Genomic DNA, 22,175 nt, shown 5'->3' with positions numbered 1-22,175 from the left:
TTCCATCTTAATAATAATTTGAAAATGAGAGTTAATAAAATAATAAATTATATAAGTAACATTGATAAATTTAATAATACACTTGCTAATCATTTCAGTTTTTGGTTCTGCTTAAGAACTAGTGTAGTATTTTTAAGTGTTTTAAGGAAAAATTTATCCTACAGACGCTTATTAAAATCAATAAATTATAGAAAAGTACATCTCTGAAGCCTATACTATTCTTTACTTCATCTGTTATAGCCTTGACACGAAATGTGCACTGATAAACTATTCTTGGAATGAACTGAGAGCTCTGTGTTTTCTGGAAGGGAGGAACAATATCTAAACTGACAGTGAAACTAGATATGATACAGCTTTTGAAAGAATAAGCTAGAAAAGAGGAGTTGACATGATTTAGATATTTAGTTAACAATTTAGATATTTTATTTAATAATTCTAATGCATTATCAAATTTGTAAATTGATAACAAAATAATGAATGCAAATGTGGAGAAGGGTGCACCTCAAAACAAGCAGGATTTCTCTTTTCCTACTTGCTAATGTTTCTTTTTTTTTTTTTTTTTTTTTTTTTTTTTTTTTAGCATTTTCATTATCCCTCTAAAGCAACAACAAAATAGAAACACAAAAGAGGTGGTCAAATCTTGATCCAGCGTGGCACTCCATGTAGTTAGCATTGATTCAGTGGGATCAATTTGAGCACAGACAGAATAACTCACTGAAGGGGACTGAAATAAGAAGTGATAAACAACTGCTGCCTGTATGCCTTGCACTATTTTCTATGAACACTATGATCTGTATTCATATCATCTACTTTAGACTATTAGTATGAATTTTCACTCCCTCAGACTTAGGCATCTTACTGTCACAAAGTGATTCAGACTGACTATGCTACCCTGTAGCTAAAAGAATGCCTTAGGAAATCTGTGGTTGTGTCCGCACTGGAAAGTAGTACACCACAGTATGATAAAATCTGTTGAGTAAAACACTGGTGATGACAACCTGACATTCACACTATACATACTGAAGACTTTTGACCTATTCTGATCTATCCCTGTGGATTTGAATATCTGGTAGTAGTTGGATTGCATCCACTGGTTAACCAGAGGACGTCCATCCTGTGTTCTCCAAGACCACATTGCAATGCAAACCCAAGCACAGCAAGTAAGGACAACGGGGATATTTACATCAAAAGTAAGTCATACTAAAATGATAATGTAAGTACTTTCTCTGATTTTTTTTTTTTTTTTCAGAGAACAATGCAGAATTTCCCAATTAGAAATCTTCGATTCTCCAAAGAACTATGTACAAAAGAAAGATATATTTTACATGTCTTCATATATTTAAGGTAATGAAAAAAGAAGTAAGAGAACACAGAAACCATGAGAACCTATAGAATTCCAAGGGAAGCTGTAAGATATCCATATGCCAAGCACAGAAGAGCAAAAGACCTAATTAAGCAGATGCCTAAATCCAGTTGGGAATCAAAGAGGCTAACATCTCTTAAGATGAAAGATACTGGCAGGAGAACAGCAGTCTTCTGACTCAGTAGCTTAATGGCTAGGATGCTGAAGAATTTTCTGCCTCAAAACAGACACTGAGACTTAGGGGAGGGTGGTGGTTGTGGAGGTGATGAGATTCTTGAGAAGTTGCCTGACCTGTTTTCTGAAATGTTCATATCTGAACTCCATATAAAGTCATTTTAATTCCAATTTAGGTATGAATATGCCCCTTTTATGTTGAATGATTTTCATGCAATAACACATTTGTAATATTGCCTACGTTCCAGCCTTCATTTCTAGGTGAAACAGCATCTTCATTTTTGCTTGCTTTTCTTTTTGTAGTATCATATATCATTTCATACTCCAGTATACTCTTTTCTCACATGCAGAGTAGAAAAAATTATTTCACAACTGTCAGCAAAGGAACAACTTTGCTTCAACTACCTACATAGAGCTGTACATATATATGCATATATATGCATATCACAAATAGGATACAAAGTTCTGTCTTCAATAAATCAATTTCAGAATTTTGCAAGGGTTTGAAAACTGACTATCATCTTACACATTAAGATTATGTATATTAAACAAAAATAAAGCCCCTCATCCATCCTTAGATTAAGAGTATTTTAGAATCTCTCTTAGATCTTTCTCAGGTGGTAATATTCTTATAGCAGGAATGTGTGTTGAGAATAAAAACCTTTAAAATTGTCTTTTTTTTATGAAATCATGGACAATTTTTATTTAACAATTTCAGTCTTTGATAAAATGTATTTGATTGAATGAGAGTGACTAGTTACAGGAGTCAAAGCAACTGAATAAAAGACTTGTTGAAGAAACTAATCACCACTATGAAGTTCATAGGCTAGTACTGTCAGAAATGCCCCAACCAGCACTTGTATCTGATGAGACTTTGGAAGTTAATAGCAAATAAAACTCCATAGAAGCTATAAGCAAAACAAGCACAAAGAAATTAAAACTTGCACTGAACTGAAGTTACTGCTTGCCACTCCCTTCACCTGTGTGCTGTTTTATGTTGTCCATGGTGTGCCTCTTCTTCTCTGTCCTTTATATTTCCAATTTACTTGCCTTTTGATCCTATTACCCATGAGCTTACAAGCATTTTTCTCACAGAATCACAGAATCACAAAGTTGGAAGCGACCTGCAAGATCATCCAGTCCAACCACCTTCCCATTCCTATCAGTGCCACAAGCTACTAAACCATCTCTCGTAGCTCCTCATCCAGGCGCCTCTTGAACACTGCCAGGGACGGCGACTCCACCACCTCCCTGGGCAGGCTATTCCAGTGCCTGACCACCCTTTGAGAGAAAAAGTTTCTCCTAATATCCAACCTAAACCTCCTCTGGTATAACTTCTTGCCATTTCCTCGGGTCCTACTATTTGCCTGGGAAATATTTCTCTCTCTTGTTATTTCAGCTCCATTTTCTTCAGACTACTTTTTGTTTGTTTGTTTGTTTGTTTGTTTGTTTGTTTGTTTTTTCCTCCACAAAATCTTCTGAAGAACTGAACAGTAATAATACTGAACGCAATTCCTGGCTCAGTATCTGTGTGCTCTTACTGATTCAAATTCTGGCTTATTAACAACTACAAATTTTTCACAAGGAATAAGCAAGCGGATTGTTCAGTTTTAATGAACTGTTTCTTTGCTCTACCAATATATAGCACGAGGCTAAAAAAGCAGCACTCCAGGCTGTCTGCTTACCAAAGTTAGTAAAATAGTTATAGTCTGATCATGTTTCTTAAATAACATATTACAGAGGCAAATTGGTAATGGTTAAATAAGGTGGTGGAGAATATCACAACAGTTTAATAATAATACCGGAATAAATTGTAAGCATAATTTTCCTGATGCAGTACTTTTCAGAGTACATGGTGTCAGCACAATACATTACCATGTAATATTTTCATTTTAAACACAATTTAAACAGGCATTTTTATGGCACCTGTGTTTTTCTCCTAAAATTTGGATTTATTTGCTTCTACCAAAAATACTGTTAGCAAACATCAAAAATATCAACAAATTAAGTTCACATCTGATGGCAATGTGCAAACCAGAAGGGGAGATTAAAGTACTTGTAAGCAGACCTGTTTCCTCTCTGTCGTGCCAACCATGTGCCTGCACGATCCCTTGTTTTGAACGAAGTTGATCTGGCTGTTGGTATTCAACACTTTTAGGTGGTAAGAGCTATTTCACATAATTGGAACTATCTCCCTTGGGTCAAAACTATTCTTTCCTTTTATCTTTCAAATAAAATGAGAAAAATATATATACTTTACTTTAAAGGAAGCTTTTTTCACATATGTATTAAACAAAGAACCTAAAAAGCTGGGGATTGTATATCATTTTTATATATGGATTGTTGATTATTTTTCAGTAATATTCAACAGGATGAAAGCTATAAAGGCATTGTCAATGCTGGACATCTCTGCTTCAATTTTGGTGGAATGATTATGAAATAGTGGCATTAAAAATTACCATGCTAACAAAAAAATTAATTTTCCACTCCCTAAACACATTATACTTCTATTTAACTTAAGAGTCAACATCATGCTAAGTTGTCCGTGAGTAGCGTTTTGCATGGAGCTGTCTTATTTTCATGGCAATTTTGTCAGGCAGCAGTCTAGCACAATGTCCTTTTTTTTCCTATATTTTGAGGAGGATTTTGACTTTTTCTGACTATGGCAGAATAACAAAGGCTGTATATTTTCAACACATTACTGCCACTTCCATCTTACTACTGCTTTTTTCTTATTTTGTCCTTTGTATTCTTCCCAAAGTGCAGATAATTGTTAAACAAAATACATTTGTATTGCCATTAATACTTATCTCATCCTTCAAATGCAAGATAAAAAATGTAATGAACTTCACATTTCTAGCATCTTCATTTAGTCTCCTTTCCATTTTCAGACAGATCTAACACTATCTTCTTCAGCAAAAGAATTATTCTCCACATAGTATGAGACTACGGAGAGCAGTGATTTTCAGAGTAAGTATGGCTATTCTACACAGGAGTGGTTAGGGATGTTTTTAATGATCCAGTATGGAAATACACTTACATATTGCCAGGTCAGCTAGTCTGAGGATCCTATGCTGCAAATCGGGTGGGACACCCCTACTGGGCTGCACACTGGCACTTTGAATATAACAACAAAGACATAAAGAACCAGGAGAGCTTATTACAACTGAGATTTATTTGATAGCAGAGCCATGTGACCACTGGGATACCACTGTCCTCTGACCTCTCATAGAGTTGTCCTTTCTTCTGGCTCATGAAGGCTAGTGCTGTTGGGCACATGGAGATTTTGGCACGCAGATCCTAGGACCTCTACTCTGTTAGGAATGTGGAGAAGAGCTGGTAGTTTTCGGATCCCTTCTAACAAAGGATGGGAACTTACTGTTTTTTAAGTGCTATGGTCTAAAAATAAAATATCAGGACTAAATACAGTGAGGTTACATCACAGTTTGTAAACAACGTTCTGATATTGCCAAAATTTGAGCAAAACTACTATAACAATACATAACTTAAATCTACAGAATGTAACTTTAGTTACTACTTCTTTTGTTCTTGCAAATATTGCTGTGCCTGGACTTTTTTCCCTTACTGTCACAAAGGTCTGTAGAGCAAACTTGTGCACTTTGTGCTTCTGCTCCTCAACACCTTATTCCTATACAAAGACTGAAGGTACTTCCCTTCCCTCCATACCCATAAAAATAAAAAACAAATAGACTAGGAAAGAGAATTCTGAACAGAGAAAAACATTCTGGCCCTACTAAAATCCAACAGTTTTACCGCAGACTTTGGCAAAATCAGCAACTGAGAAAAGCTGCAACAATAGACCATGTCCTCATATGAAAGGATCATTTCTGAAATGCAAATTAAGCCAGACTTGCATCTCACAAAGAAAAAATATTTCCAACAGAATCTGAGAAAATGGACAGGGGGGAGGCTAAACCATGAATGTAAGAACACTCAGTGACTATATTTTGAAGTGTCAGAAGCAGAATAGCAAGATAATTTGAGAATGAAAAAAATACAGAATTAGTAAAAGACTAACTGAAAGTATCATACAAAGATCTAGCAATGATCAGAGGAGCAACAATATGTGCAGGAGCTCTAGTAACCTAGCCAGTGAAAACTAGAGCTTCACTGAGTCAGCAACTCCTCTGACTATTCAATGAGAATGATGGGCTGATGAAACTGTTCTATCTCATATGAAACAAAAGATAAGTCAAGGAAGGAAACTCTCCTTCCAGAATGCTGTATAGATAGAACAGGTTTATTGTGAAGTAAAGGACTCACCATTGGATGGGTCCTGGGGGAAGATCATCTGAGACCATGCCAAATTTTTTGAGCTGCACTGACGGGACTATGGAGAGGTCAAAAACTTATGGGATGTTTCAGGAAGGACAAGCAATCAGAAGGGACTAAGGGGAAGGTCTTTCAGGAAAAAAAAGTCACTGATGAAATCATTAGTCACTCTGAAACATGCAGTCAAAGATATGTGATAACTGTATCATGTTAATTTTTTAGTTTAGCACTAAGCTTCTGTTGAATGACTACCAAATTCTTATCAAGTGAGTCATGATTCCAGTTTTATTTTAGGATAGATGGCAGTAAGAAGGAAATTCAGTTAAAGTGAAAGCAAAAAAGTAATCTCAGAAGGGCTTCTATGTTCACTCATCAGCATTGCACCGCATAGTCAAATTCTTAGTTATGGTTATACATACATGTAGCTGCATGAGACATAATTCTTCAGTTCCCACATTACAATTCAGTAGCAAGCTGAATGTAAACCTTGACCTGTCCTCCCAGCCCACTCTGTATTCTATTTTCTCTAGTATATATGTTGTCATTTGTATGTATTCTACAGCTTTTCCCATTTTGCTTCTACAAAGCTCCTCTGAAATTTACTGCATAATCCTGAGTGAATAAAATGATCTTAATGAATGAGAATATAATGGTGTTAATCACAAAGGAAAGCTATTCTCATTTATATAAACCATTCCCTGAAATAAACTTGCCAAAATGGTTCTGGTATTGTTAGTTTCATTTTAAGTACTTACCTTCAGTTTACATTTATATACTGCTTAAATTGATGTATTTGTTATTTTCCACATGAGATTAGAAGGAGGAGAGTTCACTAGTGATGTTCAGCAGAATAAAATCAACAGCTTTGATTCAGGTACACAGATTCAAGAGAACTTAATTTTCTTAAACTTTGTGATATTTGGAACATCTCTTATATTTTGATGAGCAGATCTGGATTTCTTGAAAAGTGTCCCAATTAAAAAATAATGAAGCTATTATTTCAGAAACTGACTCATTATCCTGGAGGTTTCAAACAGCAACTTGGAGCTCAGTTTTAGATCAAATGATCTTGTGCCTGTTGGCCAACAACACCTTTGCAACCTTCTAAGCTGCTTCCGAAGTCAAGTGATTTCCCCAGGAGAAAATTTTAAAACTGCTGTTATTCCCACTGCTAAGTTTATATTTAGGCTCAGAAAGCAAATAAAACTTCTAGTGAAAACAGGCTGAGCCCATGGGATCTTCAAGGCCTCTCTTCTGCCTTAACCTTACTGGAACACCTTAAAAGGAGAATAGTTCCATTTCCAGTGGAAACACTAAGATTTCTGCTGCCAGTTCTCCATGGAATATTTTTTTTCAGTAGTATTAATAAAATAAAATAAAAAAAAACACATTTACAGAATGACAAAAAATTGAACCCTTTGACAGGGGTCTATGAGTACCTGCTCTGCCCCACCTCCCGCTCCCCATAATAAGAAAACAAAACCACTTTCCAAGTAATACTTTCTCTTTTTCGTGTACACGTTTGAGGCAGAATTAACCCATTCCTGAAATTACGCTCTACCCAAAATTTACTTTTAACATTATTCTTAATATATGTCTCTTACTTATTTCTGTGCACTTCTAATAGTTACACCTACTCTTTTTCAGAAAAGATTCACTACTGTAGAGAATGGGAATTATTTTATGTAGCCTCTTACATCCACTCCTTTTTGAGGATTCTGGACAGTGGGAGTAGGAACACTTACTCTTTCGGGAAGCGTGTTTACTTGGAACAAAACTGATCCATCAAAAAGGATTAGGTCACTTGAGAATCCCCAAATTGAAGGGCCAGCAGCCACCTACATCAGGAGATTTGTTAATCCAAACTGGCCTCTGGCTGTGTAAGCTATAGATGCTTGTTTTCACTAAAGGCTTGTTCCTTTAGAGTACGTAAAGAAAAAAGGCCTGTTATCACTACTGACAAATCCTAACAAGGTGACAGAACATCTAATGCACTCTGCTCTGTTCAATTTAGAATAAAATGACCCAAGCAGTGAATTTCCCATCAGAACTCTAGGAATATTATTCCATAAAGCAAAGTGTTTCACAAACAGCTTTTAGATTATTGTTGACTGCTTGCAATCTAGTATTTTACTGATAAGAATTTAAACAACATTAGGACAGAAAGAAAACAGAAAATTGTTAAAATATACCTCAAGGAGGAAAAAATAAGTGAAAAAAGCCTATCTTTATAAATGTTCAAGTTGATTAAGAGTTTTTACTTTTATTATTTGTTAAGAAAGCTTAAAGATCAAATAGTAAAGTTACCCTATTTTAAGGCTACCTCATGTTCAAATAGATTAGTATACACAGGTTTCTACCTGGCACGGAAAACAATTTTGACAACCTGATCTCAATCTTTTCTATTGAAAGCTCTTTGCTTTGCATTCAATAATTTTTTATTGGACAGAACAGAATGAAGAGTCCCCTCACCTCTCAGAGGGTCTCCAGATGTTTTTTTCAGCCTGCTTTCCACCAAAAATACTTATGTATATGCATAAATATTCATACAATGTGAAATTGCTTCAAAAGCAAAGCTCAGACGCATCCCTACAGAACATTCTTGAAGGTATTCTCCCAAAAGGATCTCAGTCATCAGCATAATTCTCAGGAGTTTTCTTAGGTAAGCTTCTGGCTTACTCACTGGCTGATTACTCACCACAATGGATGTTATTTCTCCTTATGCACTGTATCATATCACCTTAAGCTCCTACACAAAACCTTATCCTGCCAGGCAGGAATATATTTAAAATAAGAGGTTTTCAACTGACACAGACATGGCCTAACCCTTTGTGGGAGCATTAAATATTCCATAAAGGAATGTGGAATATTAAAATATGAATTATCTATTGTTTTTATCTCTTTTTGAAGTATGAAGACATGTATTTGTCCAGGTAGCGTGAGCATGAAGTATTCTGGGCAGAATAAAAAAGAATGCTTTAGAAAGGAAAGGAAGATGCGTCCTCTACAGGAGATGGAGAAAGTGTTCAGAATATGTTCTTTGACTTGCCTTGGCAAAATAATTCCTTGCTGTTGAAAGACACATATGCAGCTCTCCTATAAAATTAGACCTTTTCTCAACAGGAATTTGTTTGAATATTACCTTTCTGCAATATCTAACACAATTTAGTAAATATATTTGCTTCAAAGAGCCCTAGGTGATCAGCACTTTCAGATCACAAGGAAAAAATAAAAATATAAATCAGATGAACATTTGTGGAATAAATACTAGTAATGTTTACAAATGTGTTTTTCATACTGTTGTGAGAGCATAAAAATGCAAGCATCTACTAATCAGAAAATGTGACTGCTGGCTGTTACTATCAACTTTAAAAGATGCTTATTCTGCACATTTGAATGGGCTCTTGAGAAAATATAAATAACTCATATTTGTGGATTTAAACTAATTAAGATGTATCTCCATATCCCTTTATCGAAGTAATGCAAAGATATAGGAACTCTCAGTACTGTATTGAAAAGTTTTGTTCTGCTCTGTCAGACCTTTCAGCATGACTCATCTGAACAGTCATTAAATTCAACAGTTTGATCAGCTTCTAACATCACAGAAAAGTACAAGAAGATTAGCATTTATGTATTAGCCATTAAAATGATGATGATCCTAATCTGCCAACTCCATTAGTCTTTCTAGAAAGTTTATTGTCTTTGCTGTACAATAACTGTAATAATGATACTGAAATGACTATAAAAACTAACCTAGAACTATATAAATCAATAGCAAAGTTGCATGCAGGATTTTCTAGCCCAACTGCAGTTTATGGGCTGCATCTGCCTTGTTCAGTAACAGACTAAGCTCTGCATGAATCTGCTCTTTATCTACATAATGTTTCTCATCTTGCATTTGATTATGTTCATTTTTCAGATAACAAGCAAATTATATAGAGCTTCTTCTTCAAAAACAGATTTAGCCTAAGAAGCCCATTAAGTATTAAGGTAGTGGCAATGACCTTCCTGATACCTGAAATGTAAAAATTGCTTTAGAACATTCAAAGAATCAGAAGCTGACCATGAAAAGAAAACTATATTAATGTTAAAAGGAAAATTGTATCTCACTTATAATTCAAAATTTATCCACAATGTTATAATTCACCATGAAAAAAAAAGGCTGCCTGGTATATAGTAGAATTTCAGCTGACTTTTTGAGTGTCTTGGCTACTAATCAGAATAGAAGAGCAATTTAAATCCATTCATTGAATACGGAAAAACTCCACTTCAGCAACAATGTGTATTTCTGTGTTTCCATCAGCAACTAGATTTTGGCAACAAGGTGCAAACAAGAGTTTGTGGTTTTGCCTGTTTCTGTACTGACTGTGCTGTAGACAGTGATTTACAATGTCCAGCTGGAGCTGCTTTAAAAAGAAAACTCGGACACTATATTAGTAACTAACAAGGTACAAGGATATTTCCACAAAAGATCCATCAGTTACTTTAGTACTCTCAATGGGATATGAAGCTGATATCCCTCAAAATTGCAATTAAAAAATTAAGCAGCATATTTACTTGTACTATATTTATTATCTAAGTTAAAAAAAAAAAAAAGTATTAAAATTATATTTGTCTTTTTTTTTTTTTTTAAGATCAGATGACACAGATGTCTCATGAAGAAATGTTATAATAAATATACAGTGTAAGCTCTTTGCAGAAAGCATTGTCTCTTCTCTGCATTTGCTCGGTGCGTCACACAATTAAATTCTAATTTTGAAATCTGATCATCTATTGCTTTGCTTAGCTTTGGAAAAAAAAAAAAACCCAAACAATTAAATCTCAATCAAATTCTGCCATCAGCTACATTAAATGGAGGTAGGCAGAAATCAGTTTTGGCAGACTGACTGAAAAACCTTCTAACAAAAGTGTGCCTTTGTCCCAAACCAATCTGATTACAGACAATTTATACATGGCTTTCATTACGTTGTCTCAGTAATTAAAGATGAAAGAGTCTTTTGAGTTCTCTTTCAAAGAATGGTACAGGACTTCTGAAGACCATCTGTAAGAACAAACAAATTGATGTTTCAGTGCTCAATTTCAGGTAGCTGTTTCTTCATCAGCCAGCTCCATTGCAAAGACAGGTATTTGTATTTAAACAACGCATTTTACTTATGTTCCGAATATTCAATTAGCAGTACTTATTGCTAGCTGATAGCAAGCATGACAGACCATCTTGGAACAGAAGTATTTAAGGAATATTGCTCCTGGCTTTTCACCAATTCAATAAATAAACCTCCCCTGTGCTGTTATTCAAAATACCTCAATTTTAAAATTAGATTTTTCTTTTCTGAATAGAAACAACTATATCTCTGTTGAGCTACCACATCCTATTTTGCAAGTTTGACTACCTTGATCTGTCTAACCCTCATTTTTTGCAACTCCACTGTTAGCAAATTATGTACTGCTTCATAAAATTAAAAAAAAAAAAAAAAAAAAGAAAGAAAAAGGATTTTATCATGCATTTTTTTCCTGTGGGCCAACTTTGCCATTTTCTTTTACATTTTTGAAACTCCTTTAAATATGTGCATGTTATAAGAAGTTTTGGCTAAGGATATTGCAAATTACAGGGGACCTAACCAGTTAAAGAAAACATGGTCTAAGTTATAAACTGTTCAAGAGGTATTTTCCATATTTCTCTACAATACAGCTATTGCTGAAGGGCAAAGTTGTTCCATGCTATTTTCATACAAGGAATGAGAATTGTGTATACACAGTATTATCTTGTAAGTTAAAGTTGTAAAGCCAAATGCTAATATATGAGAACTAAATATTTAGATTAGATTAGTAGATATTTAGATTTATACTGTCAATCAATTTGGAGAAACTAACTAGGATGTAGTCCCTGTTTGAACTTGCAGCTTCATTCTTTGTCAAACATGTCAGTTTAAAAGAAAAACTGGAAAACAAATTTTGCCAGGGCTCACAGAGTGGTCAACTCTACTTTGATTCACCACTGCGCTGTTAGAACTTCCTGGGAACTAGAACATATTTGAGAAAAACAAATCAAAAGATATTTAAATATTCTGCAACAGTTTCTGGAATCTGCTGACTGATGGCTGGGTACATCTGACATGCAAAATATTGCTTTGCCACTACTTTAAACAATTTATATTTCAACCCTACTAATGAGCACAGTTTTGTTCGACACCTCAGAGCTGCATATAGCTCTGAATGAGTGCCCTCAGATGCAGAAAAGATATAAAACATGAAAACAACAATAAATAGCAGTACATAAACCTGGTCTAATAATCCAATACATTTGCCTCATAAACCCCAAATTTCAGCGTGCAATAAAACCAGCAGACGCCCAGTAAACTGACCACATTAACGATCACACATCAACATGATAACAAGCAGAGAGTTCCCTAAGCAAGTGAAGCGCTCTTAGTCTGATCGCTCATCCCAGGCAGATGTTCAGCCCATTCAGAGCTGGAGAACAGATGACTTTACCAGTATGACTTGTCAAATTTTGACGACGCAGTTATAAAATCAAGTGCAAAACTGAGGATAATATCCAGGAATGCTCAGCTGCTGGTAGTTACTTTTCTATTAAGCTATAAGAACACTGTAACTGTTGGCACATTTAATGGTGCTTCCATGTGAAAAAAAAAGAAAGCAAGCCTTCTTTTACTGGTTCATTACAATCATCAGCTGTCTACCAGAAAGCAACCTCCAAAAGTGTGAGTCCCACTTTCTCATCATTACTTACATACCTTCTTGTGTAACTTCAAGATCTTTTTGGTGGGTTAGCTACCAAGTCAATTTGCTGGTCTAGGTCATCACATCTGACTGAAAGACTTAATGCAAGGGAATCAGTCAGAAGCAGGAACAGAGAACACATTTAACTTTGCTGACAGAGAACACCTATCCAGCAGGGTGAGAACCAAATGAAAATATAGTTTGACAGTCTGAACCCAAGCCTTTTACAACTTCTATTTTCTGATATTTTTTTTGTTTTGGCCAGGTTTTTTGTTTCTTTGTTTGTTTGTTTTCCTGTTTGCTTTTGTAGTTGTTGTTTTTTTTAAAGGAATTACAACCTAGAAAATCACAGTCTACTCTCTCAGGTTATGGAGTACAGTCATATAAAATTACGACGACATAGTGAGCTGTGCAAGATCTGCATTGTTACGTCTGCAATGGAAAAATTACATATTATGCACTGGGCTTGAGTCATAAAGAAATGCCCACAAAACAAAGAAACAAGCTCTTTGACAATAGAAACACCCATACATCTTCTTCCAATTTGGAGCATGACCAGTCAAGCCACCACAATCAGCTTTTGTATGGGATATTTAATCACTTGGACAGTAACAACAGAGAAAAATCTACTGACAGGGTTTTAACTGCGAAAAAGTCCTTAAGAACTAACACAGCAACTACAAAGTGACTCAACCAGTGATTTTATTTTATTTTTTTTTTCTTTTTCCAGGAAGAGTCCATTCTCCAACAATTCAGTCTACCCTGTGTTTTCTCCCCTGTTCCCTGAGTTAACTCTTTGCTAGCCTCACTACCTTCAGAATTGCATTTCTGGACTCCAAAGCCACAGGTTGCTACGCTCACAGGAGATTTTACAAAACCTTTATACCAAAATATTTGTCTCTATTATATATATACACCAGGAAAAATTAAACTTAGGAAAGTGCAATTGAAAGGGGAAAATTTCTGGAAGACAGGAAACTGTATCCTGGACTGTATCCTGGAAAACAACCTAGAGCAAATGCACACAGGAGTCTGATGGGACCCTCCTGGCCATGACCATCCATCAGCACAATTATACTTTTGGTGGGATAATTGCACATAAAGATCCTTTCCCCAGTGTTATGCTTCACTTCCTGAAACATAACTCAGTTTAAGAAAGTCATTTTCATTTCCTGCATTAATTGCGTTTTATGAGCTATCAAAGGAAAAATCAAGGTTATAAGGGATACCATAGCCTAAAAGTCAAGTGCAAATACTCAACACAACAACTGTACTGAGGCATTTACACACCATGTTTTTCCAGATGTGGGGTACATCTATGTTCCTTTCCAGTTGCACAACTGTGGCAGAATTCACCCATCCTCCAGCTATGTCATATTACAGTCTGATACCCAGACATACAACAGCCTCAAGTGTTGACTTTTCTCTGAGATAAACTCGGACAAAAGCCAGGTGGGTGTCGATGCAGTCTAAGTTAAACACTCAACATATAGGTTGAAGGGACATAGACAAAAATGTGCCTGTCACCATAGACATGGCAAAAGCTGCTGCTATGGGGACATAGGTAGGACTGTGCCTGGCAATAGAGAGGTCTTACTTTATCTTAGAGGCAGGTTGCATTGCTTACTTCTTAGACAAGCACAAGGATTGAACTAACTGTATTTCCCAAGCCATGGGATTGCCACAGCTGACATGGCATGTATGCACTGACCTTTGAGCTGTTTTTTGTTGTGTGTACATTTGAACTCATGTTTGCATATATGTTTTTCAGATGGGTCCAGTAAAATAAAAGATTCAACTGGTTTGCAAATGCCTCTTTGCATAAATGTGCAGCTTTTTTTTTTTTTTTTCTTTTTTTTTTTTACAGCACCTACATGTGACCTTGAGATAAAAGCCGTGATTTTACCTTCCTGTATACATGTGTAGACATATGATTGACCACATTTCTCTGTATGCATATCTGACTTAACAATCTTCCTGAGGCTCCTCTTAAAAAATAGTGGAGACTTCCACTTATTTCTGGAGATTTTCCCTGCTATTTTAAACTCAGCAGGTCACCAAGTAGGTCCAAAGCTCCATTGTTATCAGCATGTCCATTGAAATGTTTTTTTCTTTCAGGAGGAAAAAAAACAGCCCAGCTCTCCGCTCTCCGTATCCCTTACATCTGCTGCTCAGCTGGAAACGCTGTTAAAAGGCCATTAAAAGCTTAAGGTAACAGACCTCGCAGGCTACCAGAGCCAGAGAGCAATTTGCTATGTGCGTTGGGAGCATCAGCCCTATGCACTTCCTCCGGCGGACAGACAGCCGCTCCGACCGGAGCCGGGAGCAGCGCTGCCCTCCGCCTGCGGGACTCCCGGCGTCCGGCGCTGGGCGGCAGAGCCGCCTCCCGGGCGCTCCCGGCTGCTGCAACGCGACCGGGGAAGGAGGGAAGGAAGGAGGGAGAGCGCCGGACCCCCGGCACGGAGCTGCCTGCAGGTGCGGCGCGTCTCGGAGGAGAGCACTTAACGATGGCTCAGCAGAAGAAAGTCCATGTCTTGGCTTCGCTTGATGGGAAAGGTCAAGTTGGTGAAAAAAGCCCGTGCAAGGGAGCTGATGGTCTCTGAGACAGCCTCCTATGTAAGAGCTAAAAGAAGTCTGCCAAGGAAGATCACTTAGTGACCGTATGCAGCAGCTCCGTAGCAATAAGCAGTGAAGAAAGCATGCCCTAGTTTTCACAGAATCACAGAATTGTAGGGGTTGGAAGGGACCTCCAGAGATCATCGAGTCCAAGCCCCCTTTTGGTTTGTTTTCAGTTTTGTTCAGTTTTGGTATGTTCAGTTTTGGTATGTTTCAGGCAATTTTACATGCATGTGATAAGGATTTCACCAGCTATGTGTTTTCCTGCCACATGCAACATATTTTAAATTCCTTTGGCATCTTGTAATATGCTCTCTCTGTTTACTGTAATAACTATACTGCTTTTAAACTTCAAGCTTTATATGCTGTTCTTGGGAACCGGTGGTGAAGTGTTAATTCTTTCGCATGTATTTAAGCTACTGAAATAATTATGCCTGGCAGTACGAACTGTCAAAGCCATAGAATCAAGTTTCCCTTCCCAGGGAGACAGCACCCATTAACCAGGTATGAAGGGTAGCACATAGTCATAGTTCACTGAAAACGTAATCTCATTTTGCTAGTAATGGGAGTGCTGATACTTTGATACTGCAATGGAGTTTTAAGCACCATGCTTGTTATTTCAACTAGAAACTTTAATGTAATTATGCATTTTGTCTTTACTAAGCAGAAAGGGATTAGTATGCATGGTTTTCTTATGTATATCATGGGGAGTAAGACAGAGATCTCCATGTGATGCTGTAAGATCCTCAAGCCATTCAAACAAATGGCAGGTGGTAATTTTAAAGACAAATTACCCAGAAAAGCTTTTATTGTTGATCGCTTGTTATAAGATCTGCCATTTGCTAGTAATTGTACATTCAGATGAAACTGACCTTTTATGAGAGCAAAGTGGTAATATAAATGAAATGAATATATTCTTTATTGCAGTAATATAAAAAGAATGGCCTGAGCTTTTAACATAGTGCTTGACCTCTCTGGTGTCTGAACACCACCTAATCTCAGGAGTATTTCACAATAGCATATGATAAAATCAGTACTAATAGAACATTAGAACGGTTTAACATATTAACACTTAGAAGCATATAAAATATTAGAGCTTTAGGTATGCTTTTTGATTATAAATCAGATTGTTGACAGAAAGAAAAAAAAAATTAGAGTACAACACACTGAAATTCATAGTCACACTAATTATTGAAGCACTGCTGTTTCTGTTTTAAACTCCTTTTTCCAAAATACTCTACAATAAAATCAGATCAGGAGACTCCAGATGCTGAGATTTAAAATTCTCAGTCAGAATCAATTATTTATAAGCACTAAAAACATGCTATTTCTCCTTGAAGGCCCTGAGCATACAAGGAGTACTTCTAGGTTTAGATGCATGTATATAGGTTGCATTCTCTTTAATGAAACCAGTCACATACATACCAATAAATATGTGCAAAAGTGACAGTACAGCCAGGTCTTAGAAAAGCTATACTTCCTCCTATGTAAAAGCACTCATTCATGTGCACCAATGCACTTAAAACCAGAGAATGAGGGCGGCTATGAGGGAGAGTGAAGAGTCTCTCGCTGCAGGAATCACAAAAGTAGATGATACTTCTGAAACAGGGCTAAAACAAGGAAAGCACACAGATTACACCAAGTTCCACGTTCATCTTCATTTCACCATTGAATTTGGGAATTAACTGATCTCTTATGGCCCAATTCAGATGTCACAAGTTGGCATCAATTATGTTATTGATTTCAGTAATGGTATTCCTATTCTATACTGGTGAGACGCTACACAAGGTGTCTGCGAATTCCCATTTGTCTTCTGCTCTGTAGGTACTTTGCAGAATACTCAGCAACATCAGCAGAGAAAAAGTAAAAGAGAACATTAACTAAGAAATGCTGTGATACAGACATGGTTGGGAGAATTTCACACTGTTGTTCTCTTAATGTATCATTACATGTTAGAGCTTTCTAAAGCAAAGCAAAACATTCATTACTTGGGACATCTGACATGGAATAATAGCCCAATTGTATAAATGACTACTCAGTTTATTTTCATTACTTGTATTATCACTTTAGAGCTACAAGCAACTGCATTATGTTTGCTAGTTTTCTTCAGTCAACACCTCTGTATTATGCCAGTATGAAACCCATTCATCAAAGCACAATTTCAAGTGACTCCTGACCTTCAAACCTCTGAAATGAAGGGTTTGCTTCTGCTTTCACTTCAGTTGCTTTTCCGACAATGTCTCTGCATTGCCAGAATCTCACTTTGTTCATCATCTGCACAGGAGAACAAAGCTCTCTAATTTCTTAAGGAGTATTTAGTATTCAGCATCTTACAGTTTGACATTTTACCAGAGTGTTTCTTTAAATACAGTATTATTTGACATCTATTCCTAAAACAGAAACAAACCTTTGTAACATGCTCTTCACCTTTCTAGCATGTGTTTTACATGTTTTAATGCATCATAGCCTAAACGCTATTTTTAGGTAAACATAGGCGTAAAAATAAAAACCTTTGCTAAAAACAATGTTCTGCTGAACATGGAAGGCCACAGTTTGGACACATCCATTACTCTGAAATAGCCAGACATTCTCTCAGAACAGTTTGAGCCAAGAACACTCTCCACCTCTATCTACCCTTGTTGATTTAGATTCCTGGCTTCCTATAAGATACTTGGAGTCATTGAAATCATGCCTAAATTTCAAGTATTACTAACAAATACATGAAGTGGCTTTTCACTTCTGTATCAACTTTTTAAGTGACAGCTTTTCCTACAGCAAAACACTTTTGTGAAGCCATAAGGAACTCCACTCAGAGCCCCTAAATGTCAGATCACAGTAGCGTAAGTATGACTGTTCAGCTCTTCTCTAAGTGCAGGACACTCCACTTCACAGCAGCACGGATTACACAAGGACAGCCACTGCCTCCCACCCTCTAACCAGTGCTGGTTTTGCACAGGACCAAGTCCTTCCTCCCTCTCCCCCAGCATTCCCAGGCAAAGTGCTTTTATGGAGGACTCACTTTGATGACTTAAGCTGTAAGCCAGCTTCTCCAAAAACAAATTGTACTCAGGGCAAGCCCCAGCACCAGTCTTTGCCTCTGAGGTAAGGCATTAGGTGCAGCAAGGCTTATAACAAACAGCCACTTCACCTCTCCTTTGAAAAATTTAGCACTGTTGTGAAAGCATAGGGGATGGCCATAATCACAGCATTCCCATCTTCAACACACACTTCATTAAAAAAAAAAAAAAAAAAAAAAAAAAGGCTTCAGGAAAATCTTGCCTTATGGCTTTTTCAGAACTTAACAGCGAGTGCCCATACTTCACAAAGAACTATCAAATGAGTCTTGGTGCACAGCTCCTCCCAGCAGAGGGGCAGCTCTGTTCCTGCAGTCTCCCATCCAAGCAGACTGTAGAGCTCTGTGCATGAGTGCACTACAACACCACTCACTTTGTCGACCTCGAACAGCCCTGGCCAGAAAGGAGCTTTTAAGCAAATGGGAAATGGAAATATATGAATACTGCTAAAGCAAAACACATTAACCATGCTGCGTGCTACTATTTTCCAACATATTATCGAGATGCAAAATCTTTTGAAAACATATTTGTTCAGAAATATGAATGTAATGAAGCACTTTAAACACTTCAAAGCATGAGGCATTTGAGAGACCATGCTTGTTTCATAGCTGTAACAAATTTCTTCCTTAATTATACCAGGATGGTGGAAAGGAACAGAATGAAAACAGTTATTCTGAAATCCGTGTGTTGGTTGCTTTAATTAAACATTTTCAACATTGTGCCCGGTTGCACATAGGTGGCTCCCACGTTAGCAAGAGCCTATGCTGCAGTGTTGTGGCACAGCCTCTCAGCACATCCCAAAAACAGCACTCTGAAATACACCTGGACCTTCCAACAGCCCAAAGAGCAATACGTGAACTGCTCATAGGTCAGTACACCAACCAGCAACAAGGCCACAAAGAAAACAATTTGAGAGTTATTTTTTTTCCGAGCCTCCCACTGTATCTGTGTGAACCACAGACTTCTTAACTGGAAAGTATTTGTTACTTCTAAACTTCAAGGGGAAGTTGAGGAGCAGTTTGGGATGTAACTGAGTCTTTCCATACTGATACATGTTTAAAGAAAGTTGCCGACCGGATAACCAGGAGAAGCCTCTAAAACTGAACAGCAACTTTGTACTCTACATTCAGAGAATATATAAGCTGAAAGCAACAAGTGTCTGCTCAAAGTTACCCGAACATGGAAATTCAGTGGATTTCATTATTATTTTTAAAGGGGGCAGGGTATATCTTGCCACTGTCCCAAGACAGATGGAGGTACAATAAGGAAAGAGAAAGAATGACTGCGTAGCCAAAGGGTCTATGGCCACAGGGGGAATTTCAGAAAAAAAATGATTGTATGTGACAGATGAGAAACTTAAGGAGGGATTTTAAAGCAGAGTACAGAAGGACCAACAGTGATAGGGAGGGCCAAAGGAGCCTGTGGGACAGTTATAGGCACAGCCCTGTGTCCTTCTGTCTCATCCTAATGCATATCAGTGGTTCTGACCCACTGTGCTGAGCAGAGATGAGCTCAGCATTGGTGCACTGGCAGCGTGGAGCAGCCTTCCCAGCACTTCTGTGAGCTACACTCTCATTGTCCTGAAATTCTCCACATTCATCATTCCTCCCCTGAAAAGTGCTAAATGCTATGCAGTGGGGAACTGTGGCTTTATTTCACCTCCAGAAAAATCTCCTGCTTCCAACTTTACAAGGAAGTGAGCAAACCGAGGGGCTCCTCATTCACTGCACAGACAGCAGAACCTCACAGCAAAGCGGCAGCAGGAAAGCAGAAATCTGTCTTCAGGGCTCGAGCAGCCCAATTTGAGCAGCTCAAGCTCACGCCTTTCCCCATATTATTTCTCTCTTTCTTTCACGCTCTGTGATTGCTAAGCAATTATCCGCCCGGGACACGTTTTTATTCATTCACTCTCAAAGATGCGATACGGATAAGGTTGCAGGGAAAAGCTGGAAAATAAAATCACCGTCAAAGCCAACCCCAGCCCTTTCGCAGGCAGACGGAGGGATAACCTGTTGTGGGCACGTTTCGGCGGCGGGCAGAGCCAAGCGCCGGGCTGCCAGGGGGCGGCGGCGCGGGGCTGCGCGCGCGAATCCCTCCCAGCAGCTGCTGCAGCTTCTCTCTTTTGGGGAGACGGAGGAGCGCCCCAAGGGGCCGTGCCCGGCCCGGGCGATTCTACACCCTCTTTCTCTCCTCCCTCCTCCACCCTTCCCGTCCCCGCGGGCAGAGAGCAAAGTTATCTCCCCTAGCGCACGGCGAGAGCCCCTGCGGAACAGCTCTCAGCATCCAGCAACCCGCATGCAACTCTCAAGAAGTTTCTGCAGGCGAACAAAACCACCTCTGAGGCATCGCCCGCGCCCTCTTATGATATTTTTAATTTTTGTGTTTCTTTTTCTTTCTCGTCCCAGTCCCTTAGCTTTTTTTTTTCTTGCTTTTTTTTTTCTTTTTTTTTTTCAGCCTTTATGTATTCCTTTATCACCTCACATACCACCGATCACCGGGTACCGCCAGCCGGCCGACAGAGCCGCTCCGCGCCGCGCACGCGAGCGCGCAGCCCAAACCCCGCAGCCGCGGGCGGTGCGCACCGCCGCTCACCCGCGCCGCGCCCCGCGCCGTACCTGCGATCTCCTGGTAGGGCACGCTGGCCAGGCTGAAGCCTTTGGAGCTGTACGCCTGCCGCACCTCGCCGCAGCTCCGCGCTTTGCTCTCAGTCCCCGCGGTCGCGGGCGGCGGTAGCAGCAGCAGTAGCAGCAGCCCCGCCAGGGCCCAGTGCGCAGCCCCCCGCGCAGCCGGCATGGCGCGGCGCGCAAGTCCCGCGCTTCCGCTCCGCGCCGCCGCCGTGCTCCCCGACTGCGGGGGCGGCGGGCCGGGAGCCCCCCGACCGCCCAAGCAAACTTTTGCGAGGCGGGGGGGAGGTGGGCGCGCACACGCACACATGCGCGCACAGCAGGAGAGGGAGAGCGGCAGCCTCGTACCCGCGCCTCCTCGGCAAAATGCTATCGTCCCCCAGCAGAAAAAATAATAATAATAATAATAATAATTTAAAAAAAAGAAAAAAAAGGAGAAAAAAAAAAAAAAAAAAAAAAAAAGGAGAATCTGTCTCTAGGTTGTGGAGATTGATAAGGCTGCCTGCAGAGCGCCGGGTGAGCGGCGGCGCGATCCGCCGCGGAGCTGTGCCTGCCGCCGCTGCGAGGCTGGAGGTGGTGGAGGCAGTAGGCGGCGTGGGGATGGACTGGACAGCGGCTCTGTGCGTGCGCGCGTGTGTGTGTGTGTGCATGCGTGTGGTGCGAGTGCCTGTATTGACGGGAGCCGGGGAAACCTCCGCTCCGCACAGCGCCGGAGCGGGCTCCCGGAGCAGGCAGGGAGCAATCCTGGAGGCAGCTACAGCCAGGGAGACACACACGCACACACATCGCACGCACACACACACATACCGAAACGTGCTACACATTGCATAGCTGAAATACGGGAGAGGGAAGGAAATCCTGGCGTGGATCGCAGTCTGCTGGAGGAAGGAAGGAAGGAAAACCACCCACAGCTGTGAAAACTTCCTCGTCATCCAAGATCCAGGCACTCCGAGCCCCTAAATTACAAAGAGCCCGCTAGTGAGAAGTCAAAAAAGATACTCGTCGGCAGTTTTGCTCTCCGTAATGTCAGTTTTGGAGTGGGGCCCATAAACACTTTCATTTTCATTAATTATTATCTGTTGTTCACATAAATGCTAGAGCTGAAGAGTCAGAGTGAGGAGGAGCCCATCATCCATAAGAGAAAGAGGGAAGCATGTTCCTGTGTGGAAGATAAAGAGGGATGAGAGGAAGGAAAAGCAGGCAGTCCTTGACCCAGGTAATTTGTGCCACCCTAGGAGAGGAGAACAGAGGACAAAGCCATAAATTCTCTCCTGCAAATGAGCATCTGCG

At 39.2% G+C, this 22,175-nt stretch overlaps 1 protein-coding gene across 1 annotated transcript in view; it reads right to left on the bottom strand.

The window, feature by feature from the left end:
* Window positions 1–21,195, bottom strand: part of GPC6 (glypican 6) — a gene marked incomplete at both ends in the record, with an annotated part of 726,193 nt that extends 704,998 nt beyond the window's left edge. Inside the window, one exon of the mRNA XM_079536577.1 lies at window positions 20,877–21,195. Within this exon, the coding sequence (XP_079392703.1) occupies window positions 20,877–21,195 (319 nt within the window). The remainder of the gene's footprint in view (window positions 1–20,876) is intronic.
* Window positions 21,196–22,175: the final 980 nt, after the last annotated feature.

Source organism: Tetrao urogallus (genome assembly GCF_951394365.1).
Source record: "Tetrao urogallus genome assembly, chromosome: 1".
Taxonomy (NCBI): Eukaryota; Metazoa; Chordata; class Aves; order Galliformes; family Phasianidae; genus Tetrao; species Tetrao urogallus.
This window is presented reverse-complemented; position numbering and strand designations above follow the sequence as displayed.